The sequence below is a fragment of the Equus caballus genome, chromosome 6 (genome assembly GCF_041296265.1).
Source record: "Equus caballus isolate H_3958 breed thoroughbred chromosome 6, TB-T2T, whole genome shotgun sequence".
Taxonomy (NCBI): Eukaryota; Metazoa; Chordata; class Mammalia; order Perissodactyla; family Equidae; genus Equus; species Equus caballus.
The window spans coordinates 26,741,266-26,767,046 of NC_091689.1; the positions used below are offsets into that span (position 1 = coordinate 26,741,266).

General features: G+C 46.2%; 1 protein-coding gene across 3 annotated transcripts in view; it reads right to left on the minus strand.

The window, feature by feature from the left end:
* Positions 1 to 25,781, minus strand: part of HDLBP (high density lipoprotein binding protein) — a 75,714-nt gene that overhangs the window by 22,015 nt on the left and 27,918 nt on the right. Inside the window, exons 2-12 of one of the 3 annotated variants that reach the window (XM_070270731.1) lie at positions 15,865 to 16,095; positions 14,700 to 14,763; positions 13,269 to 13,381; positions 11,354 to 11,511; positions 9,591 to 9,806; positions 4,475 to 4,681; positions 4,135 to 4,350; positions 3,316 to 3,522; positions 3,010 to 3,117; positions 1,620 to 1,724; positions 1,165 to 1,243 (exon numbers count right to left, since the gene is read on the minus strand). In XM_070270731.1, coding sequence (XP_070126832.1) covers positions 1,165 to 1,243; positions 1,620 to 1,724; positions 3,010 to 3,117; positions 3,316 to 3,522; positions 4,135 to 4,350; positions 4,475 to 4,681; positions 9,591 to 9,806; positions 11,354 to 11,511; positions 13,269 to 13,344 — 1,372 coding nt within the window. In that variant the 5' untranslated portion in view covers positions 13,345 to 13,381; positions 14,700 to 14,763; positions 15,865 to 16,095. Of the gene's footprint in view, positions 1 to 1,164; positions 1,244 to 1,619; positions 1,725 to 3,009; positions 3,118 to 3,315; positions 3,523 to 4,134; positions 4,351 to 4,474; positions 4,682 to 9,590; positions 9,807 to 11,353; positions 11,512 to 13,268; positions 13,382 to 14,699; positions 14,764 to 15,864; positions 16,096 to 19,423; positions 19,602 to 25,781 lie in introns of those variants that run through there. The other 2 variants (XM_023644071.2, XM_023644070.2) reach the window with 2 other exon arrangements.

Below are 25,781 nucleotides of genomic sequence, written 5' to 3' on the forward strand. Positions count from 1 at the left end.
GACATGGGGAGGTGCTCTTCCAGGATGGAACCATGTAGGACAAAAGCCAAGGACACAGAAGCCAGGCAGCAGATTTTAGAATATGAGAGAAAACAAGGGTTAGGAACTGAACCAGAAAAAACCAGAACAGATACAATTCTTTGAACCATGCTAAGTGGTTGCACACTCCTTAGGGAGTAGAAACCAGAAACCAATGTCAGAACTGCACTTCCTTACGGTTTCAGAAAACACTACAGTTAACCAAAACAAAAACAAAGGAATTAAAAAAACAAAAGTAAGTTTATGGTGTGTGCATGGTTTAAGCAGTGTGTGCGAGTGAGCACTGACTGGAGTCGCTCTGTGCGTGTAGTTTCTCACCCCTGTCATTTAAAATGGCCCCAGAACACAAGATTCACAGCAAATAAAGCAGAGGGAACAAGCTTGTGTTTACTTTGAACAAAAAATGGTCTACACAGGGTAAAAACCAAAGAGGGCACACTCACAGAGGCAACATAGCTACACAGGTGGGGGTCCCTGTAATCTCAGGAAGGACCCAGGAACGAGGTATGTGTGACCCTCTCCCCGTCCACTGAAGGTAACGCACAGGGGACAGAGCTGTTTTCGGAAGGGGTAAGCGCTGGGATGTGTGAGATGGCGTTGAGGTTAAACTAAGCAAAGGAGCAAATTTTAAAGAAACATCCGCAGATTCGAGCTGAGCATTTACTTAACGTGTTTCCAATGTCATCCCACACACTAGTGCAACCAACCTGGCACAGGCATCCAACTTGAATCTGTGGTGACACGTTACTGCTTGCCCAACAGAAGCCCTCCCTGTGCTGTTTGACTTGGGTATGAGTCTAAAAATCTCTTACTCCTCGGTGAGCTCCAGATTAGAGGCGTGTTCAGTACTGAATTTGTGACAACTACAAAAACTGGTGGACTTCACCCCAGCATGCCTGGCTGAAATTCGAAGGACCGAATCCCAGAACGTGCCTTCACCTCAGCCCCTGTGGGTTACCCACGGAACCTGAGCAGGTTGATCATGTTAACCTCCAGGCCAACAGCTCCAGTCCAACCAAGGGACCAAGGAGAAGACGAGGACACCCAGTCAGAAAGCTCACGACTTATTTCCCCAGCCACCACGTGCAGCACCTGGCTCGCCCCCACACTGTCAGCTTCACTCACTGTTGGCTCCGCTCTTCCCAATAAGGTGTCTGTGGAACTTGTGGTCGATGTTGATCTCCACGTAGTCCATCCGGTTAATCTGCAGGAGAAGCACAGAGCGGATCCACAGAGACAAACACCTGAGTCCGAGATGTTCCCAGATCTTCAGACAAGCAGCAAGAATCAAAGTCCAGATGGCAGCAGCTGGGGCCTTTTCTTACCACTCAATTGTCAGGAGCTGCTGCAAGGTCATCCTCCTGCAAGACCCTTGAAAGACCCTTCTTCTAAACAAGGTTTCTTCTACCCACAACTCTCCTGGACTCTGGCCAGCTTCTAATTGTCTCAGAAGCCATTACTCATCGACTGGGCCACTCTTCCATGTCTCCATGCCCACCCACGTGAGGTCTGACTGACAGTAAGATCACAGCCCCGTCCCCACCTCACCAGCACTCAGAACGCTCTCGGGGGCACCTTACCAAGTCTTTGACCATGGCTTCGATCTGCTCCTGGGCCACATTCACGTCCTCTGTGGGGCCTTCCAGGGTGATCCTATCTTCACCCTCTGTGAACTCAATGTGAACCTACCACATCAAAATAAGGACCAGGACAGCGGTCAAGATGGCATGGCAGCAGTCACCTTCAAGAACCTGGGGGTGCTTTTCTGGGGCAACAGCTGACCCTAAACTGCTTCATATAAATATATGTCCACATACAGCACAAAAAGTTAAAAAGGAGGGATGAGGATGACCACTATGCTGGTACAAATACTGTGGTCTAATAATCTTTTCTTTGCCAAAAATGGGAACTGCCAACTCCTTCACACTGTGCTTGACACCAAAACCACTAACTTAAAGCACATCAAGACCTACTGTTCATGTTTTCTTCTACAATTTTCACTTTCACAATGCCTATTCCTCTGTCTTGCATAAAGAACAGGAAGAAATGCTAACCCAGGTATAGCCAATGGAAGGTGGTCCACAGACAAGGCCACGTCCCCAAGCCCCCACCACTGGTTTACAACACACCAAGCAGGGAGGTAATGCGTGAGAAGGGCAACAAGGGAGACAGGCCCCACAAAGCAATCAAATCTGTGTGAGCCACGACTTGGAACCTAGAACAAGTAAAATGACTAAAAAGTAAACTGGCAATTAAAGGTAGAGAAGGACAATCTCTGTATGACCCCACTCATATGAGGAATTTAAAAATGTAGACAAAGAGAACAGATTGGTGGCTACCAGGGGAAAGATGGGGTGGCGGGTGGGCACAAAGGGTGAAGGGGTACACCTACAACACGACTGACAAACAATAATGTACAACTGAAATTTCACAAGATTGTAACCTATCATTAACTCAAAAAAATTGAAAAAAAAAAAAGTAAACTGGCAATTAAGTCTTGACAGAAGTAAAATACGATCGTTGAGTTCGCTGGTATTTCCACCCTGTTCAGGTTTCCTGGGAGCTACTATCTCCTTTGGAAAGCCAAAAAGACTTCAGCCCATTAACTCCACATTTCACACAAGCTGTATGCAGTTTTGATCTTCAAAATTTACAGATGTAAACTATTGTAAAGCTCTCACACTGTAACAACTAAATGAGATGTTTCTAGGATATTCATTAAACCTAGCAATACACAATCTCTTGGGTTAAACAGACCAAAAATATGACACAGATATTTAAAAGACCTTACGCCACTCCTCTGTAGCTAACCACGGAAGCTGATTGTCACTCATGACAGCTGATTTTTGAAAACCGTGCCAGTCTTCAAAGGCACCCACAGGATGAACAGTGACAACAAAACCAATGTGAGAGATGGGACAAGAGAAAACAAGACCAACTTGGCGGAAGAGATCAACGATGCTTCCATACCTTTGGCATCTGCTGAGTGATTTTGGCCAGATTCTGCCCTTTCTTGCCAATGATGAAACGGTGAAGCCAAGAAGGAGCAGAGACGGAGGAGACCGTAAAACTGTTGGCCTAGGAAAACCAGGAAACAAGGTCGTGGGTTTGCAGAGTCCAGGTGATGTGAACCCCAAAAGCAGGTTCCTCTCTAGGGTTCAGAGGGAGGTGAGCACTCCCCAACCTGACACAGTCCGTGTATCCAGTCCCAGGAAATGCTAGTCACGAGTCTGTCCCCATAAGGAGGAGTTGGAATCCACTCTGGGAGGCAGTTACCTTGGCATAGACTTCAGTCAACGCCTGTCCTAGCTTTTCAGGCTCGCCTCGCAGTATCACAGTCTCGGAGATGCTGTCCGAGGGGGGTATCTCCACAGAAACTCCAGTTCTTTCCAGGATCTCCTGCAAGGAATTGCCCTTGGGCCCGATGACATACTTGTGCTGGGATTTCTTCACCTCCACCGCGATGGTCGTGGTCTTCTTTTTCTAAGTGAGAGCACCGTAAGGGAGTCAGAGGGAAGGGAGCGGGGTGGGTTGGCAGATGGGGATGGAACATTGCCACCACAGGCGGGGAGCAAGCCACAGGGCCTCAGACTACAGCTGTTGAGCCCCAACAAGTGAAGATGATGACCGGCCACTTCCCCAAAACTCCATTAAATCAAGGACTGAGTTTTCTCCTCAAAAGAATTATCCAAGAATTTAAGTCAAGCCCAGACTGATAACTGCAACTTGGAAGAACTGAAAATACAAGTCCTCTCCCCAAATTTCAGACCTCCAAGTCCACCAACTTGGGCTATGAACTTACTCAAAGACGTGATCAGCCCTGAGCAGTGTGTCCAGCCCCACGGCAGCCCCAGTCCAGGGCGGGGGGAGCTTGGGCAGGGACAGTGGGGACAGCCATCCAGCACAGAGCTCTGCCCACTCTTTCACGGCCCAACAGCCACAGGAGGGGCCTGGGTGCCACTTTCTAACCATGGAAACTGCAGTTGTCCAGGCGTAAAAGGATAAGGGACAGGGCTGAGCCTGAGCCAAATCTCCAGATGACAATTCCTATTCTCTATTCCTGCCCATGTGGATTCTCCTCCTCCCAACTGCTACCTTTTCCTCGTAGATCTTCTTGATTCGAGCCACAGCCTGAGCCAACTGCTCCTTCTCCCCAGTGAAGACGATTTCTGTCCGGTTGACGCTGGGTGGGGGTATGTTGATGCGTGTCCCCGTCTCCTGCATGATCTCGCCAACGAGCCGATTATAAGGCCCAGCGATGAAGGGGTGGAAAGCCTTCTCCACTTCTAGCCTTTCTACAGCACGTTTGTCCTGGAAAGGAAAGGACGGAACCATGAGCGCACAGTCTTCGCAGAACCTGAGGAGAGACAGGGCGTCCCTGTCAGAGGTCGGGCTGAGGTCAACACACCCACACCAGGCCCGCAGGTGGCCTCACCTGCTCAGCAGAGATGAGCAAGACTTCATGGCGAGCTTTCTCGATGCCCTCTTTGGTGCCGGTGATCCTGATCTGATTGCTGGCGTCATCTGGGCGGGGGATCTGGATTTTGGTTGCAGTTTTTAACTCCAAGTCTTGCAGTTTCTCTCCATTTTTGCCAATAACGAAGCGATGGTGTTCTTTGGGAATGGCAACAGTTGCTGAGGCCTACAACAAAAGAACCAAAGAAAACAAAAATAGTGGTAGGTTCTGAAAAAGGATATCTTCCACAACATTCTCTTTAGCTGAAATGTCATTCTCATCTAGCCAACCCCAATCCACCCTCTAGACTGTCTCAGGTTAAACATCACGTTCTTGTGGAAGGTTGCCCTGAACCCCAGGCTGGGGGTAAGTTCAAGTGTGATATATTGCCATGGCCCCACATCACACCTTCAGCTGTCATAACTACTTAGGGGTAATTATTTGTTCAATGTCTTCTGATCCCAGTTATAAGCCATCAAGAGAACAGGAATGTTCAAGAATGACACCTGTCTTTTCTTCCACTTCAGTGATTCCCAATATCAAGCTAGGACATGGTAGGAAAGCAGGTACATATTGACTAACCAGACTAATTTTTGTTTCGAGAGTACCAGGCTATTTTTTTTCAGATGTAAGGCCTCTATCTAGTAATAAATTCTTCTTCCTATCTCCTTTACAACCAGTTAAAGTAGACAACTCATCTGAGAAAAGAAAATAGAACCACCCTTCATCTGATGAGTCAAACTGTCAGAAATTAAGAACTTCCTGGGGCCACAGAGAAACCTGGGAGGAAGACAGAAGCTTTGAATCTTCCCAACTCTGTACAGAAAACAGTCATCAACTAAGAGGACTTCACAAAAGGGAAAGTGCTAAGGTTCCCAACACTGGTGCAGGAGAAAGTCACAGATCAGCTAGCTTCTCCTCTTCTCTAAAAGGATACGTTATAGCAGACTATTCAATATTCACAATAGAAATGGAACATTGTATCACAGAGGCAATAAAAAAGGTCCTCACCTCCCAACTAGCACAGAAAGTAAGGCCAGTTTTGACATTATGACCAAAAGAGGTTTATTCCAAAAATGGTTCATTATTAGGAAATCCACTTATATAATTCATCCTATTACTAAATCTAAGGAGAAAAATCAAAGATCACCTCCACAAAATTTAAATCCATGCATGATAAAAATCTGTAAGAGAACAATCAATGGATACACATTTTTAACATGACAAATTATACCACCTCAGCCTCAAAACTGTACTTAATGGGAAAGTGCTCAGTAAGGCTGTGCACTGCCCACACCACTACTTAACCTCCACTGGAGTGTTTCCCCATGACAGGAGACATGAGAGAGCAAAGCAGACACAAAGGCTGCACAGGAAGAGGCACAGGACTGCACACTCAGGAACCCTGGGAAAACCACTACTTTATTAAATTCTTACTGTCTGTAACAGGAAGAGAAAAATTAGAATCCAGAAGTCGACAGTTTTAACTTATACCAATGACAACCAGTTAGAAGATATAATGGAAAAGACCACTCATTTCCAATAGACAAAAGAAAAAAAAGACAAAGTAGCCAGACACAAACCCAACAAAAGAGGTGGAATATGTAAACTAGAAATCAGAAAACACCCTTAACACATCTAACGCAATTTTGAACAAAAAGTTGATTACAAAGTTTGTACGGTACAACAAAAAAGAACAGAACAGACAAGAAAACCTTGAAAAAGAACAGTGCAAGAGGGATAGTAATAACTGTACTAGATATTAAAACAGAAAACCATTACCATTAAAATAGGAGAATACTACCACACAAAGAGACAGACCAACAGGTCAGACGTGAAAACTCAAGAATAGACAAAAGTTAATATGAAAATTAGGACTTGATAAAAACAGCCACTCAAATCACTGACAGAAAACTCTTAAAAATGGTGTTGATGACTTGATACCCATATGGAAAAGAATGAAACTGGATCTGTACCTCGCACTATTCATGATAAATTCCAAACAGATCAGCAACTGAAATATAAGAACACCCTTACAAGCACTAGAGAAAAATATGAATCAGATTCCTTACAACCCAGAAGAGAAAAAAATCTTCCCAACAATGATTCAAAATAACAAAAGATAAATGAATTTGACTACACAAAAATAAAACTTTCACTTCACATAGCAAAACACACCAAGGTCAAAAAACAAATGGCAAACTGGGAACCGTTATCTGTAATGCGTATTACAGATGAAGGGTTTTTCAGAGCCCTAATACACTGAGGAAGATGAACAATTTTAACATGATAGAAAAGGGAAAAAGAACAGATAGTGCGCAGAGAAATCCAAATGGCCCTTAGACACTGAAAAGATGCTCAATCTTGCTCATCAGAAAAATGCCAATTAAAAGTATACTCAGCTACCTTTCAGACTGATAAGACCCAAGCACTCGATGGGCCTGGTGAGGTGGTGAGGAGGCTGATGGGAGTGCACATGGCCAGTGCCCAGGGGAAGGAATTTGGCTGTTACGGCAAAACTACATATGCAGTTACCTTTTGACCCAGCTACCTCACTTTCAGGAAATCTATCCCAAGATACCCTGGGTAAAACAGGAAACGGTATATACACAAGGTTTTTATGTGACATAATTTGTAACAATAAAAATATGGAAGCCACCCAAATGCCCATCAACAGGAATGCTTGAATAAATCACAGCACACCTACAGAGCATCATGTTGCTGCAGAAAGGAAGGAGGAATGCCACCTATGTAAGCACAAACAAGGCGCAGAACAGAGTCTATGGCAAGCTATCTTTCGCTTCTATTCTCAACTCCAAACAATGGGAGGATACACCAAAGACTACGAATCACCACCCAGCACGGGAGGGAGAGACAGGGGGAAGAAGCCATCTCTGAACGCACCTTATTATACAGTTCTGACTTTGTAATCATGGAAAGTTTAAGTAATTTTTAAAAACTGAAAAATAACAATCAAATGAACCTAGCTATAAATAAAGAGGACAGCATAACCTAAACAAAGAGAAGAATTACTTCAAGTGATTTTATAACCCCACGGTCTTTCATCTTAATTAGAAGTATCAGTTTGAACTCACGCAACTTCCTACTAAATATGTCCAGAGTTCTTGGACAAACAGCTGATTTCAGGTCTGTAGAAGGAAATGGTTGAGGTTAGTCCACACGTCTTTCTGCGTTAGAAATTAGGAAGTGATCGAAGACGAATGGTCATGTCAGAATGCTACAGGGAGACAAGCTGAAGCGGTTCCCACTGGCCAAAGATGAGGCAATTTCAGCATAAAAGAATGACTAATAAACACATCAAAAGTTCATAATGACACCAAAAAAGATTCATGGATCACCACTGAAGATGCCAATGTGCCAATTTAGTCTAAAAACTAAGGGGAAAAGGATCAATTATTTATCCTGCACTTCCCAGTTGAACTGTTGACGGAGGACAGTTCTTCACAAGGATACCAATTAATGCAGGAGGAGAGAGATTACAAAGCCATCCTCCGCAACCCTCACTGAATTTAGGCAGTGATCAGCAATGGATGATGATGACAGAACTCTTAAGCAAAAGACTGGGAACTTTCTAATGGATGGACTTGGCTGAAGACGCCTGAGTTTACTGATCATTCTTGGAGTCAACAGCAAGTACACAGCACCACCCACACAAGTTTTCTTGCCAAACAAACAAGGTGAACACGAAAGTGACCAAGCCCCTAAATCCGACCACCAGGTTACAGGAATAGTGACGGACAGTGGAGCAATCAAACATCTGCTTGCCCCAAACCAACAGCATTAAGAAGAGAAGAGGAGGACCCTACTGAGGAATGAAACAGGACTTGAGGCTTGAGAAGCACAGCAGGCAGCCTCGTTAGGGTGCTGATTTGAACCAATCAACTTGGAAAGACATCTCTGAGATAACGAAGGGAGTCCATCTATAGACTGGGTTGAATATGGCTATATTAAGAAATTACTATTAGTTTTAATGAGTGAGTTAACAGCATAGTGGTTATATAAAAAAACAAAAAAGAAGAGTGTCACACTGAATTATTTACAAGTGAATATTGTGTCTGGGATTTGCTTTAAACTGATGGGGGTGAGGGGCAGGGGGTGTGCAGTGGGGCAGGGATGAATGCCTTCAAAGTGTCTCCTCCCACCCAGTGCTAGATCACAAAATATTCAAATCTTCAACAACTAGTACATAACAGCACCAGCCAAAATGGGAAGCAATTTACACACATTTTCAACTTCCTACATTTAATGCTTTAATTCTCTCAAGCTAAACGAGTTAGGGACTGCCTCAAGGCCCCATGTGGCTGAGGGAGTGAGAGCTGGAATGGCAAAGGACAGTGCTCCTCCTCCCTAAGCCCTGGCTCCTGCCTCGGGGCCCCGCTTGTATCAGAGTCCCATCTTCTAACCACGTTCTAAGGCCAGCTCCCCCAAGAGCTCACAGAGACTCAGAGGTAGGTAGGAAGGACCCCGATTTCCAACGAAGCCCATCTAAAGCTCTATCTGTCCTATGACTATTAATAAGATTCTCTACATTTATCTTGGTCTTTAAGTGATGCCACATAGGGAGAAAAGCATCATAGCCTTATTTATTTATTACAATGGTTCTCAAGTAAATTCCAAGTACTGGTATCAGACTGCTAAGGACTATGGAATTGGTTTAAAACAAAATATGAACTGTAATCTCCCAAGTTTGGGGTCTGCAAATGTGTATTTAACAACAAATGTGCTCACTGATTCTCAAGCTTGCACTTGAAAATGCTGATCTATACCCATGTCCTTACTACACCATCTAGTAAGTTCAGTTTCTTTTAAATGTCTCCAACTGTGGGATAAACCTTTAACTTTTAGTTCATTCATGCAAACAGCAAAAATAGCAGGTGTCACCCAGTTCTATTACTGACTTAGTGGTTTTCCACTAAAAAGGCCAGGAGGCTCCAAATGTTGCTGCCTACCAGTGAACTATGGACCTGCCCCTCTGGTGGGAAGAGTCTGACGAAGGTCGAGCCATGTCTGTAGGAGCCAGTGGTACAGCACTCGAGTGTACCACTCAGGAGGACCAGGCCTGGGGAACACCCACCTGAGTCTGCAGTCTAGCAACAATGTCCTTCCGGGCTTTCATGACAGCGTCCAGCTTCCCCGAGACCATGATGGAGAGGCCCTGGTCTTTGGCGAGAGACAGCTCCAGGTGAGCACCAGTTCTCTGCATGATCTCAAGGCAGATTTTTGCTTGTTCACCTTCTCCAAACTGGTTCATGTCTTTGTATTTTCTCTCCTCCAGGGGTACATGGAATACCTGCTCAGAAAAGGTCAAGAAGGGAAGATTAACAGATCAAGAAGAGAAGGAAGGACGTTAAAGTGTCTAGGCACTGAAGACATAGAGTGGAGTAAAGAACACGAGTTTGTTCATTTACTAAGTATCACCACCCCACTATTGCAATAAGGCACCAAGACAGCAGTTAAGAAATAAGCAGATAGGGCTGGCCCCGTGGCCTAATGGTTAAGATAAGCACACTCCACTTTGGCAGCCCAGGTTAGTGGGTTCAAATCCTGGGCGCAGACCCACACCACGCATCAGCCATGCTGTGGCAGCCACCCACATAAAATGTGAAGCAAGACTGGCACAGATGTTAGCTCAGGGTTAATCTTCCTCGAGCAAAAAAAGAGGAAGGTTGGCAACAGATGTTAGGTCACAGTTAATCTTCCTCAGCAAAAAGAAAAGAAATAAGCAGAAAGAGCCTGAGGTCAGGAGGCTGACATCCTAGTGAAGAAGAGAACTATATCCCTATACAAATGAACAGCAAGGAAGCATCAGATAACAGTAAGTGCTGTGAAGGAAGTAAATAGGGTGGTGAGAAGCTGGGCAGAGGTGGGTGGAAGGGAGTTATTGAGCATGGCCAGGAAGGAGCTTTTTGAAGAGCCAAAGACGTAGCTGCGTATGCTGGGAGGTGAGGAAGAGTGAGGCGAAAGCATTAACAAAGAAGCAGATGGGGGAGCAGTCTGCACATGGGGGCATGCAGTCCAAGAGGTAGAAAAGAAAGGGCCAGATCCTCCAGCCCACCCTGCAGGAAGATGAGAAGCAATGAAGGGTTTTAAGCAGCATACATTCTGACTGATGACTCAGGGTCACTCCAGCTGCTCTGCGGAGAAAGGACTGAGCAGAGGCATGGGTGGAAGCAAGAGGAATCAAAATGACTCCTGGTTTGGGGCCTGAACCACTAAGCAGAACATGGTACATTTCACAAGATCAGGAAGACTAGGGAGAAACCCATTCTGTCTCAGACATCCACTAGAAAGATGGAAAGATCTGGGATGCAGTTAGTTATGAGTCTCAGGTTCAGCGAAGGGGACTTCTCAGCACATGGGCGGTAATCAACAACCACGACCTGACATGAATTCGCAAAGAGACAAGTGCTGAGCCCGCCAACATCCCAAGTTCAGGAAGGAGAGAGATGACAAAGAAAGCCAAGAAAATGGCATGACAGAAGCCAAATAGAGAAGACGGCTTCAAGACAGTGGGACAAAAGATAGATAAGATGGTCAAGTTCTTGCTGGAGCTGGTGATGTGGAAGGCAGTGGCAGTTTCAGCAGCTGGGAGCAGAGGCTGGACTGCAGTGGACTGAAAAACAAAGGGGGCCCACTCCTCAGGGCGCTGGGGATCCATGTGGAGCATTTCAGCAGCTGTGCTCTTGGGGAGCTCCCTGGTGGTGGGCAGACTTAATCCCAAGGTCTCTCCCTTTACATCCCCAAAGCACTCTCACTTGTGCATGTTCAAAAGCCCTTCCACCAGATGCTACTGCTTCCTACTTGGAGGGACAGGTGAAGAAACAATGGAGTTCCTACCTGAGTTATGACAGAAGCCTTGATGGGCCGGATCTTGTTACTCCAGGCGCCGGCAGGTTCCTGGGCATTTTCCAAACAAGCTGCTTTCTCAGGGAGTGGAGGGAAGGCATCCTTGTAGGTTGGAGGGTCACTCTCCTCTTCTGAATTTAAAGTGGCAACTGGACCAGCCAACGCAGATTAAGAGGAAGCACACTGCTTTTAATATTAAATGAAAAAAACACTCGGAGGTTTTAAAGTTAAAAAAAAAAAAAAAAGACACCAATGGCTCAAGTGACAACTCCCCCTATCTCTTCAGCGATGGGAAAGGGCCCCAGGAGGTCACGAGGCTCAGTGCCCTCAGGTTCAGTGTGTGAACTGGAGGGGCCAGAGTCTGAACCTGATGGCAACCCCCCTGCCCTTCTGCACAGCCTCCCCGTGAACAGTCAGCTCAGAAATGGTGTGCCCTGCTCCTCCCCTAATGGGATAAGCCCCTTGAAGGCAAGCTTTGACATAGAGATTTTTGAGCCCTCAAGAGTCTGCTAATCCTGTATTAGAAAAAAAGAAAAAAAAAATCACAACTACAACAATGCCTGGCACACAGTTGGCCCTTAAATTTGGAAAAAAAAAAAAAGTAAGGCTGCTGCCCAGTACTGCCTGTGAGAACTGCCTTTGAGGCAAACTCCAGCTGATCGTCCCCTGTAAGGCACAATGTTGAAACTAACTCTTCTGGGAACGCCAAATCTGATCTTCCCCACCCTCTGCAAGGGAGCAGCAAGCCTTGTGGAAACCAGGTCCCCTCATCGCTAACGACTTCTGTCCTCCAAAGGGCCCTGATGATTCACGTTTTTGTCCCATGAACCACAGCTCCATAAAAGCAAGAGAATGATTGTTTTGGATCAGCCCAAAAGCCCAGGGCTGAGCATAGTGTGTGGCAATGACAGGGTCCAATAAACCCACTGAGTGGATGTGCACACAGAGCAGGGGTGACCTTTGGAATCAGAGAGGCCTGCGCCCAACTCCCGGTTCACCACTTGCAGGCATGTGGCTGTGCCATCCACAGACGCCAATAAAGACAGTACTGACAAGCAGCTGGATTCTGTCAGCGCCTTGCATCCCTCATCGAGAAATGGGAACAATGCAGACCCACAGGGCTGCTGGATCAGGTGGAGACGGAGACCTGCAGGCTCTCGGAGTCCAGGGAGCAGCAGCGTCCAGGTCTCTACAGCCCCAGAAACGAGGCTAGTGTGACTGAGGAAGCGAATTTTTAATTTGAATTAAACTTAAGAACTGATACTCAATTCAGTTATTAGAAAACAAGAATATCTGGAACAACCTGGAGTAGAACAATTAACTCTTTCACTTAAACTTTTCTTTTAGATGAAACTTTAGCATTCAAATCAAGTTGTCCTGTAGTTGTAAATACATGACAGATTTTGAAGATGAAGAAAAAGAAGATAAAATACTAGTTTTTATTTTCACATTAAAGAGATGTTGAAATGACATTTTAAAGATATATTCTACTTCTACTGGTTGGCACCCTCTCAATCTTGGCCAGCTGCCCTGGACAGCTCAGAAGCCAGGGTCCGGCCCTCACCCTCAAGGTGGGCTCCTGACAGTGCTCTGGGATGCTTCACAGCCCAGATTTCAGTTCAACATAACCAGGGAACTGCAATTTTGAAAAAGAATCCCAGTCACTGGTTTTCCAGAAAGTTGTCCACTTTTTAATCTTACTGCATCCAGATTTGCCCATCACTCCTGACCAACTCTACCCTGCACACAAGGGTAGTACAAAACAGAGCTCGCAAGACAGGCAGGTCCTGCCCCGACCCCACAACTACAGGGCCAAAAGGCACTTCTAGAAAGGCCACAAGATCTGACAAGGATTTGGAGGAGCTGTGTCTCAGAGTTAACAAGAAGAGATGTAAGGGGCTGTTACCTTTGATCTGTTGCGGAACCAGCCCACTTCGGTGTTCAGCAAAGCTCTCTTGGGTCAGAACTGCAACGGAGCTCATGGTTGATCTCGCGCCTACACACTATCCGGGTGAGCCACTGAAGCAGGAGGGAATGAGTCAGAGAGGAGAAAGGCAAGGCACAGCAGCTCTCAGCTACTTAGGGGACTGTTAAGCTGAGAGCTTTAGTCGAGGGTTTAATTCTCTGTTACCGGCAAATTATACCACCTTATTTTCCTCACTTAGAACCTCTGATGTAAGGTGATACCCAAACTCTCATCAAGTGATGGAAAAAAAAAATGCAAGTAAAGGAGGGTCCTTGGACAACTGTTCCCTCAGAAGTTGCCCTGTGATTGAGGAGACGGATGCTCCAGCTGAGAGGTTCAGTACCAGGATGCCCAGGTGCCTGAGACACAGGCTGCACCCCACCCACAGAGGCCCACTGGAACCCACCTCTCCCCACACACACAGGTCCAATGGAACCCACCACATGTCTAACCCACCTCAGACACAGATCAAGATCTGGATTGTTCTCCTAACAGCTATCTCAGTTATTTTGCTCATTTGTTCATTCATATTCTTCTTGATGCTTATAAAATGTATCACATGACAGTTGCTACAAAAAGCCAGGCCAACAGTGTTGGCAAGGATCTTATCCAGGGCCCAGTGAACTGAACAGCCTCACAATGCTGACTGGCTCCTGGGGGCAGAGCATCCTCATAGAGTTCTGTGGCAACAACGTAACAGCAGGGGCCCAAAGTGGGAGCAGTTAAGTGCCTCAGACAATTGCTGATAGGTTGTTCTCTGACATCCCTCTCCCAGGTGTGGGTTCCTCAGCTCAGGGCAGGAAGCACCCAGTCTGGCTCCAGACCCCAGCCCTGAGGGCGCTCTGCCCAGCGGGACTCCAGCTCTAAAGGCCACAGATCCCTTATTTGGGGCTCATTTAGCACTGAGGCAGGGGTATTAGTTCCCTCCCCCACAACTCTAGGTGAGCTCCATGACAAGAAAGAACCCACTTTCTTTACACAGTTATGCACCAAGCATCTTCTTATATCACCTTGGCCAAAAAGTCTAAGAGGGCCAAGTAATTTGATAAGAAGACTAAGTTTTGGCATAATTTTTACAACTCAGTAAGACTTCTCCCCAAGTTCAAAAAATGAAGATCTGCATTCCTAAAGAGAAGATCCAAATTCAGATAATCCTGAGTAAATATAATTTTACGTTTAAGAAAAAAAGATTAAAATAGGCAGAAGCCAGATGATCCATGTGAAGGGCACATGTGTACACACTACTCATGTTGGGAGATGTAGCTACAGTGATTTTCTCTGAAGCTACCTAGAAACTTAAGAATGAAACGTAGTGAAAGGCGGCACACACACAACCCAAGGACAGAGAGCCTTCAGACAGGACAAACTTACCAGCAAAACGGTCAGTAGCCAGAAAGTCCGTCCTGAGGCCGCTTTGTCAGCCTGCCAGCTTTTGCTGGTGTGGGACAGAAAGGGAAAGGGAACAAGGAGAAAAGTTACTTATCTGCATTCTACAACACAGATCTTTTTACCTACCAACCAGAAGAGGTCAAAATATCATTTACACTTTGGTTACTAATACCAATAAGGCAAATTTCTTAGGAAAAAAATGGAAGCTCCGCCCTGAGGTCATTAGCTTCAAACAAAACATATTACAGTAAAACCTGAAGAGTCTAGAACTTTTAGAGGGCAACTTTTTCTGGGACCTAAGGGAGGGACCTGCTCTCTTAAATGCCAAAATTTTTTAACTTAACCATTTTCAAGTAAAATCCTCAGAAAACTGATGGTTTGTTCTCTTGCACGATTGACTAATTTTTCCTGTACTCCTCTTAATCTCTGACTGCTGAAGCAGAAGGAAAAAGGCTCTGTGACACTGTGTTACAGTGGAGAATAGAATGTGGACCTTGGGGGCTTGTGAGTTTTTTAGAGTGACTGAGAGCTACTGTCTTTAAGAGTTCTTGTCTAGGGGCTGGCCCAGTGGTGTAGTGGTTAAGTTCGCACACTCCACTTTGGTGGCCTGGGGTTCACGGGTTCAGATCGTGGGGATGGATCCCAGGCACAGACCTACACACTCCTCATGAAGCCGAGCTGTGGCAGTGTCCCACACATAAAATAGAGAAAGACTGGCACAGATGTTAGCTCAGGGCCAAACTTCCTCAACAATAACAAAAAAAAGAGTTCTCCTGTATTTTGTAGTTACTTTGTTCTTCTTGCTGTTATCCTATAAAACCCCTGTGGTGCCTTCTAATGCACCGGGGATGTAGAAACCAGGCCATAAAATAGTAAGGGTGGAAGGAATCTTCAAAGGCCGTCTGGGGAAGACCAAGAACTACTCAGTGAAGTAAGAGGGTGTGGGTCACCTCGCCTTGGGGGACTCTGGGATATCGAGGCTGCCAGGTAGGTTACCTGCTGCATTACACAAAATACCACATGTGCCGATAAGGCATGATAAGGTAGACTTCACGACATGGGCAGGGCATGTGTCTAAAATGGGAGAATCAATAACAGTAACAAGAACATTCTGCCTAATTGGAAAATAACACCCCAAAGTTCTTACCATAGTACGCACAGTTCAGGACTAGGAAGACAGTTCATGGTAATCAAGGATACATCAACAGACTCTAGAGTTAAAGGGTCTCATTTTCTCAGCCAGGGACATGGACCAGTAGCATTCCAGGATGTTTAAAAATCTTTAAATGCACGGCTTGAGTTACTCGGGGAAAGTACTGTAAGCCAGAGGCCTCTCTGGATGCAGTGACCCCAGTCCCAACAGACAAATGGATGCACCCTGAGATGAGAGGAGGAAAGGTGGAGACAAACAGACCAAGATGATTTTATTTAAGAATTTATCTCCAACAAATTCTGATCTGCAAGTCTTAAAGATTAAGGCAAGGAAGAAAGAAAACCCTTCCATGAAATCAAAGTATTGGAGTAGTACACACACATGTTGGGTTCAACAGATGTAAAAAGTGAGCACTCCTTGGCATTCCAAGTGTTCAGCCAGTTCACACTCAGCCAGTCTATCGGCAAGATGGAGGTGTTCTAGATCAAAGCACCGATGGTGAAGCCAGGACCTAGGCATCTACCCTGCCCCTTCCTCACTCAGAAGGCCACTCAAGCCGCACACGCTCTTGCCTGCTGACCTTCCACCTGAACAGCCTCCCATTCCAGGTCATCCCAGCCACCAACGTCACTTCTTAAAATCCACTGACATCTACCCTTTAACAAGCCAGGTTCACCCACATGACCACAACTATGCTAAAACCCTCCTCTCTGGGCTCTCACAGCCAGTCCTCTTGCTTTCCTGGACAGGACAAGTCTTCAGTGCCCAGTGACAGCCACACAACAAGCTTGGGGAGTGCAGTCACTGTCCACGGCGGCTGCAGCCACAGATCTGCGACAAGCTAATCCCCACTCTGCAGCTGGTGTCGCATACAAGACTAGATGAATTCCTGAAGGTCTCTTCCAAGACAGCTCACATGCGTTTCAGAAGTCAATTCCAGCTAGCTCTTCTATTAAACTCCTTGGTCCAAGCGGGTCAAGAGAGGGCTACCAACACAGCTGAACCTGCTGTGGGAGGGTGAACCTGCTGAAGAACCTGTAATGCCCCACATGTGCACAGGCCCTCAGGCAGCCAAGCAAGGAGAGAGTGGACCTCCAGAAAACTCCAGACTGGCCTGACAGGATACACTGCGTCTCTAGTCTCCAGATTTCAAATGGCCGTTTGTCACAGCTGGAAATGAATGGATCACAACAAGCAAGAGCTTTAACATCTAGTGTTCTGATATCAAACAAGGTTGTTTTTCTTATAAACTTCTCAAAAGCCCGTATTTCAAGAATCCATTTTAAACACGTATCTGATGACCCACATGTAAATGTGGACCTCAGCTCCATCTGAGGCTCTGGGGTGAGATTTTATAAAAGGCCAGTCTCAGTCCTCCTCCAGTGCTCCCAGCCTTCTATCTACCTCTAGTTCAACAAAGCAGCACCTAAGAAAGTGCCCCCAGAGCTCTACGCCCACCTCGACCTGCTTCCTATCCACCAGCCCCAGCTCTGCCTTCACAGACAACACCCAACAGGCTTACTCCCGCTCCACGGAGATCTTTCAACCACAGCGATCAAGGTTGGGTGTGCTCCCCACCCTAGCTCCTTCACGTGCTATCTTAAGTTCCCGGGAGAACTTAGATGGGTCCTGTTATCAAAGAATAAAGGCTAAACATTTGCTATCACAGTTCCTCACTTGCCCTAATAATACTGCTCAAATCAGGATCGAAAGGGATCTTAGACATCACTCTATTGCAGTCTTTGAAGCCACCAAGGACAGGAACCGCACGGCCTTCCAAGGTAGCCCACGCTCCACCTCTGCGTAGCTGTCAGAATAGTCTGCCTTATGTTGTGCCAAAATCTACAACTTCTTTCCCCCTTCTAGCCACAGAGAACAATCCGCTCTTTCCTACAACTCAGACACGTGAAGCCCTTTCTCCCACCTCCTTCAGTTATTCCCAAGATGGCCTCACTCCTTCATCATTTTGGTTGCTCTCAACTACCTTCCCCGCATAAAGCATTCAGGTTCACCCAACACAAATCTCAAACTAGTCCCCACTTGGACTTTAAGTCTTGTTTCTCAGAGTGTAAATGTCCACAGCAAAAAACAGTCACATCTCAAAATGTAACTATGCAGCAAACAGAACTAGAATAAAAACTTCCCTTCCATCCCAGGGAACTGTCAAGCACTCTTGGGAGAAAAAGGAAGTCAGACATATGTGGATTATATCTGAAACTTAGTCCCAAAAAATGCACAATGGAAAATTCTTTAAATGCAGAAATTTACTTTTTTGTTTCTAAACAAGTATAAGCTGATTACCTTCTGACATTTTGCCAGTTACATATTCAAAAGGAAAAGTCTTTGCAAAGAGAACTCATGAGCAGCAGTCCAGAAAGAATTTTATCTCCGCCAACTAATGAGAATCTCCGTGCTTTACATACTAGACAGGACTGGGTATGGGGGGTCATCAAAAAACCTCCAGCAGAAACCCAGGATGTCTCCCCTTCTTCCAAAATTAAAATTATTTACTTTTATCCCCATAGCAAGCTTGCAAGGGAAATTTCTTCAAAGTACTTCTCAAGACCCAAAAACCAAACCCGAGAATAAAAACGAAAAATCCCAACGGCTGAAAGAACACAAAGCCTAAATCTAGGAGGGGCCATCACACAAGACTGGATGGCTGGCGAGCAGAAGGGGCGCATTTGCGCGTTCCACCAAGTTCTGAAGTCGGCACCCATCCCGCAGGAGGAACTTTCGCAGATGCCACCTCAGCAGGCCCTCCCACAGGCCACGCGAGCCCGCGGGCGGGGACAAACTTAAAGGGGCAGGAACGCGCCTGGCCTCCCCGCCTTTCATCCAAATTGGGTACTTTTCCGTAATGTATTTTTCGTCCGAGACCCTGGGGCACATCCAAGCTGCGCTCCAGCCCCGACCACGCAGGCGGGCAGCAGGTGGAGGTGCGCCCGGGCCCCTAGCCCCCTCTGCTTCCCCTGCCTGCCGGCCGGCGCTACCTCACCGGACAGACACCGTGCCCCCCCCACACACCGAGTCCGAGCTGGGGGGAGGGGCACGCCTGGGAGGGAGGGGGTGGGGGCAGCGGCCTGGCCGCCAACGTCACCAACCTGGGCCCAGGTCGGCCGCCCCTCCCCCCCATGCCGGGGCTAGTGGGGCACAGAGGGAGCGGGACCCGGTGGAGGGGGTGCTGCCGCTGCGGGGCGGGCGAATGGCCGGCGCCCCGGGACTCGGCAAAGTTTCTCACTCTCGGCGTGCCAGCGCCGCGGCCCATGCGCAGTGGTGACACGTAGCCGGCCCCCCCACCCGCCAGCCCGGCCCAGGAGGAGGGGGCGCTCGCGTGGGGGGGGGAAGGGGGGAGGAGACGACCAGCTGGCGGGCGGGGGGAGGGAGCAAGGGGGGACAGGGGCGACCGCGACCCCCTCCCCTGCCCCGCGCTCCACGTCCAGAGCCCCGCGCCCCGCCCCCCGCCCCTGGCGCCCCAACTGCCCCGCGCAGCCCCCGCTGGCTCCTCCGGGACCGCGCCCGCCCCCAGCTCCGGACCGGCCCGCTCGCTCACTCTGTGTCCTTCCCGCCCTCGCTCGCTCGCTCGCCGCCCGCCGCGCGGGAGAAGCCGGCCCTCCGCTCCGAGGCCGGCGCCCGGGCCCCCGCGGCTATATAGGGCGGCGGCTCCAATCCCGCCGAGACACGTCAGACAGCGGCAGCCCCGCCCGCCGACGCCCGCCCCGCCCCGCCCCGCGCCGCCCGCCCTCACCCGCGGGGTCCCCACTCGTGGCGCGCCGCCCCCGCCTCCGCCCGGGAGGAGCACCCGAGGTGTCCGACTCCCGACGAGCCTGCAGCCTTTTATGGGGCGGGGAAGTTCGGGGAGTCGGGGAAATTAATCACCACCTCCAGAAAGCAGGGGCAGCCCCGCACGCGCCGAGCCCCAGAGCAACGGGGCAGGAAGGACTGCGGCTCTGGAAGCGGAGGTCACCAATAATACTGCCTCCCCACCCAAAAAAGAAAACAAGAAACCTCGAGGACAACGCAAAGGAAACTAACTGCTGGCCTCAACCACTGAAAACTTGCAATAGCTGAAGGACATGCTGGCTTCAGCCTAACAAAACTCCCATGGGAACACATCCCATGCTCCCAAAGTTTGGGGCACAGATTTTCATGGTCTCATTCGCCTGTGATTCTGTTCCTTGTATCCCTCACTTCTCTAAACGTCCCTACTCTATTTCTTGGCTACCAGTTTAATCCCCTTCGCAAACGTAGAAGCCCCTTCCTTCAAAGAGTGTATTATCTCCAGTAATACAGCAAGAATGGTTGTGCCTATGTCCCTGGCCCTGGAGATTCAGGATCGAGCAGGACAGAATCCCTACCCTCAGGCTCCCACCTTAGTGGGTGAAAATGACAAATCAGGTCTGCATCCAGTGTAGTAAGTGATAGCTGGCTGTTTCTTTTTTATCAAGGGTACAAGTCTGGTGGAGGAATCGGTAGAGATACTAGTTTGTACCTCTGATGAAGTGGCATATGAGCAGAATCCTGCATGAAGTATGGGAGTGCACCACAGATACTTGGGGACTGGACCATACCACACAGGGCGAGCAGCAGGGGATATCAGGCACTCAGGGAACAGCGTGGTCAGGTTAGACAGAAAGCCCAGGGCTAGGTCAGCACAGCCTGTAGTCAGGATACAAGTGCTGCTCAAAATGATGGGAGGCTGGTGGGGACCTCTGAATGGAAGAAGGCATGACCAGATGTATTTTTTTAGGGGAACTGTCAAAGTATGTAGAGAAGGGATGGAGGCGGGTGAAGCTACTGCAGTTCAGTCTGAAGATGATGATAGCTCTCCACTATGGATAGCAACGGTAGATGAACCAAGCAGTCAGATTCAGAGGGTAGCACTGAGAAATTCCTTATTAACTGGACGTGAAACATGACAGAAGTCAAGATGACAAAAAGCCATCTCTTGGCTGCCCTGCGATGGGGAGACTGAAGGAAGCTGAGATCAGTAAGGGGGAGTGTGATGCAAAAACCCAGGAGTTCATGTTGGGGACATGACGTGTGAGATGCCAACTGGATGGCCAAGTGGGGATGTCAAGTAGGCAACTGGATATGCAAGCTGAAGGCCCAGGGAGAAGCTAAGCACAGCTGGCAGAAGGCCAGAGCACTGCCAGACGTCAGTGGGGGAGGGAAACCACTCAGAGCCAAGGACATCCTTGTCAAAGTAGTGCCTACATCACTAGGATGGTACCTGGGCAGGTGGCACCTCCTTAGACTTGGAAGAACCTCTTCAGGACCCCTTCCTGTGTCATCACTGCGGTTTGCAGGCAGTCTTTCCACAGGGATTAACCAATCAGCAACTCAGACAAGTGCGTTTTGTTGTTGTTTTTGTTTTTGAGGGCTCAGCACTGTGGAGCAGGAATTAGGAGGGAGGAAGAGGGATTGATTCCGGAACAGTTGGCAGGTCTGCTCTCAAGGACCTTCCAATGAGGCTAGGAAGTCACCACAGGCAGAAGCTTGCACAGAACCTGGTATACAAGAGGCTTAAAAGAGTTGGTTAAAAAATATATAGTTAGGAAAAGATATTATACGATCGAATGTTAAATTTGTGCTACAAATCATTCCAGGACGCTTCTGTGCTGATAATATTACCAGATTTTCTTCCCAGCAAGCTTTAGTGCATTGAAACCAATAGTTTGCAGAGGCAAATTTTGAGACATCTGGGTCCAGCAATATGCACACCAAATAATGTGCGAACCTCTAAGGCTCCTCAAAAGGTGAACATCAGTCTGTCACATTTGGATTTTCAGCACTCAAAGGGACAGGGGAGATGCTTTGGGCCTGCTCAAGGTAAAAGGTGAGAACAGAAACATGCACTGCCCCTCGTCTTAAAGCCCTGACTCCCAAAAGGACTAACCCTCAACAGAAAGTAGCCCTAGGAAAAAAAGAAAAGCCTAGTAGCATAGAGAGAGTACAGGATGCTTTCTTTCTTTTTCTTTTTTTTTTCTTTGAAGAAGATCAGCCCTGAGCTAACAGCTGCCAATCCTCCTCTTTTTGCTGAGGAAGCCTGGCCCTAAGCTAACATCGTGCCCATCTTCCTCTACTTTACATGTGGGATGCCTACCACAGCATGGCTTGCCAAGTGGTGCCATGTCCGCACCTGGGATCCGAACCAGTGAACCCCGAGCCGTTGAGAAGCAGAACGTGCGAACTTAACCGCTGCACCACTGGGCCGGCCCCAGGATGCTTTCTAATCTGCCCGTGCTGGGATGCGGGAGCACCTCTTGAGTACCAACAACCATGGACTAGTACTCGATAAAGATTTAGGGCTCAAATTCCTACAACCCCATTTGTCCAAGACTCCTAGCCCAAACCCATAAATTAACAAAACAGAAAGCAATCCCACTCAGGAGAGAATAAACCTCACATCAGGCTGCAAAGAATATCCACATATCTACCTATACTATAGAGATGCTAAAAGTCTGAAATTCAAAAAATTGAAATAGAATTAGACTCAAGAACTCCAGAGGACAGAACTATCAGACTGAGACTATAAAAAAAACTTACTGATTACAGACGTAAGACATAAAGATGATATTTTAAAAAAATCAAGAAATGGAACAAATGAAAGAGGTTAAGAACCACAGATAAGAGGATGAGAAAGTCCAACATATGCCTAATAGGAGTACCAGAAGAAAATACAAAAAACAGAGAAGAAATATTGGAAAAATAGTGGAGAAAATTCTATAATGTAAAGATACAACATTCCTCTCCCCTCCCCAAAAGAAACAGAACAGGTGGCTAGCAAGATAAATCAATCCACACCAAAACATAGCACAGTGAAACCTCAGAACACAAAAGATGAGAGTAAACCCTAAAAGCAACTAGAGAGAGAAGACGGGTCACCTACAGAGGAACACCATGAGACAAAGGACTGACCACTTACGGCACAATGCTGACCAGAGGAAAATGAAATGACACCTGTCAGTTATGCTGAAGGAAATAACTGTCAATTTAGAAATCTTTATCTCATTTAAGAATGAGAATAAAATTGACATTCAGACAAAGATAAAGCAAATTACTATCAATAGATAACTGCTGACATAACAATTAAAGGACATATTTCAGCAATAAGAAAATGAAGGCCAGAGTCTTTTTTTTTTTAAACTCTCTTTAATTTTATTCAGGGATGCTCATTTCATTTTTTATTTTATTTTATTTTTGAGGGAGATTAGCCCTGAGCTAACATTCACCACCAAGCCTCCTCTTTTTCGCTGAGGAAGGCTGGCCCTGAGCTAACATCCGTGCCCATCTTCTATTTTATATGTGGGATGCTTGCCACAGCGTGGCTTGACAATCAGTGCACAGGTCCATGCCTGGGATCCGAACTGGTGAACCCTGGGCCACCGAAGCGGAGCACATGAGCTTAACCACTACACCACTGGGCCTCCCTGAAAGCTGGAGTGTTGCAAGAAAGAATAGTGAGATAAAGAAATCTGTAACCTAGATAAAGTAAAACAAGTGTTGACTATATATTAATAATAACGATAAAATCTGGAGTGAATTAAAATATAAGATAAAATTAAAACCTAGGCAGCAATAAAATATAAGATGGGAGGGGGAAACTGAAATTACAATACTTTAAGATGATTATATTATTTGAGGAAAGATTACAGATATTAATTTTAGCCCTTGTTAAATGAATGACAAAAATTTAATCTAGTAAAAACAGAAAAAGTTTTTAACTTTCAAACCAAAAACCAAACTCATTCAAATGGAAGTTACTGGCAATGTTCTAAATCTTGGATTAGGTGGTAGGTTCAGAAGCATTCAATACAATTCATATTGTTAACCACTGGTTACGTTCTTTTGTATTACTAATTATTAAATAAGAGAGAGAAAAAAGAAAACAGAATAGGAAGCCAGAGACGTAAAAGAGAAGCAATGAAAGGGCAAATACAACACCAGATACGATGGAAGAAATGATCCAAATGTGGCAACAATCTGATGTGAATACACTAAACTGGTCAATTACCAAATTCAGCTATAAGCTATTTAAGTCCTAAACCATGAGGACACAGAGGTTGAAAGTAAAGGGACAGAAGAAGTACTCCAGGCAAATACTAACCAAATAAAACCTGGGCTAGCTATATTATTTTCAGATAAAATAGGCTGTAGGATAAGAAGCATTATCAAGAACAAAGGGGGACCAGCCGCACAGCATAGTGGTTAAGCTGGCGTGCGTGCTCCGTGTCGTCGGCCTGGGTTACTGGATTTGCATCCGGGGCGCAGACCTACACCACTCATCAGCCATGCTGGGTGGTGACCCACATATAAAAACTGGAGAAAGACTGGCACAAATGTTAGCTCAGAGCTAATCTTCCTCCTCAGGGGAAAAAAAAGAAAAAAGAACAAAGAGGGTTAAGAATAAAAAAATTCAGGGGCCGGCCTGGTGGCGCAGCGGTTAAGTGCGCACATTCTGCTTTGGTGGTCCAGGTTTCGCCAGTTCAGATCCCAGGTGCAAACATGGCTCCGCTCGGCAAGCCATGCTGTGGCAGGCATCCCACATATAAAGTAGAGAAAGACAGGCACGGATGTTAGCTCAGGGCCAGTCTTCCTCAGCAAAAAGAGGAGGACTGGCAGCAGATGTTAGCTCAGGGCTAATCTGCCTCAAAAAAAAAAAAAAAGAATAAAAAATTCAATCACGTCTGATTATGTATCTAGTAACAAAGCTATAAAATACATAAAATAAAAACGAAAGGTAACTAGAGGTTAATATATTCAAGATTACAGAGGAAAACTGACTCTTTAGGTAACATAGATTAGGAAATTAAAAAGGTACAGAAAATTAAAATGTAATTAACAAACCTACTTTATTGGATTTATATAATCCTTTTCCCAATGATTAAAAATGACACTCTCTTTTAAAGCATACAACTTTTATAAAAATTGGCCAGCAGCTAAGGCAAAAAAGGGGCAAAGAATTAATATCATAACAGTAACATTCTCTGACCACAACACAATTAAAAGTCAACTCAAGGTGCCAGCCCAGTGGCACAGTGGTTAAGTTCGCACATTCTGCTTTGGCAGCCTGGGGTTCACTGGTTCAGATTCCGGGTGCAGACGTATGTACCGCCTGTCAAGCCATGTTGTGGCAAGCATCCCACATATAAAGTAGAGGAAGACAGGCAGAGATGTTAGCTCAGGGCCAGTCTTCCTCAGCAAAAAGAGGAGGACTGGCAGCAGATGTTAGCTCAGGGCTAATCTGCCTCAAAAAGAAAAAAAAGTCAACTCAAAATTTTAAGACTGAAATTTAAAAACTTGCTCCTAAATAACTCATGGGTCAAAGAATAAATCTGAAAATATTTAGAACTGAACAATAAAGCGGTTCTATGTCCAAACTTGTTGAATGAAGCCAGAGTGTTACTTGGAGACAAGTTTATAACCTTAAGCCATCAGATTAGTGGAGAGGAAAAAGTAAAATTAGTTAACCAACCTCTCCTGAAATTAGAAAAACAGAATAAAGCTAAAGAAAGTAGAAAGAAGAAATTAATGAAGTAAAAGACATATACTAGAGGGAATAAACACAACCTACAGTTGAGTCTTTAAAAAGACCAGTTACATCTCTGGCAAAAATGATCAATGAATAAAAGAACAGGTATAAATAAGCAATATTAAGAATTCAAAGGGGGTTCAAAACTACAGTTACAACAGAGACTTTGAAAAATCATACAAGAATTCTATTAAGGAAAGTATTATCAAAAACTTGAAAACAGATGAAATAGGCAATTTCTAAAAAATAATTTACCCAAACTGATTTTGTTAGAAATGGAAAGTTTAAACAACCAACCCTCTCCAACCTTCAAAGAAACAAATATAAAAATCACAACAAACACACAGGCCCAGATGCTATTGTAAGGAAGCCCTGA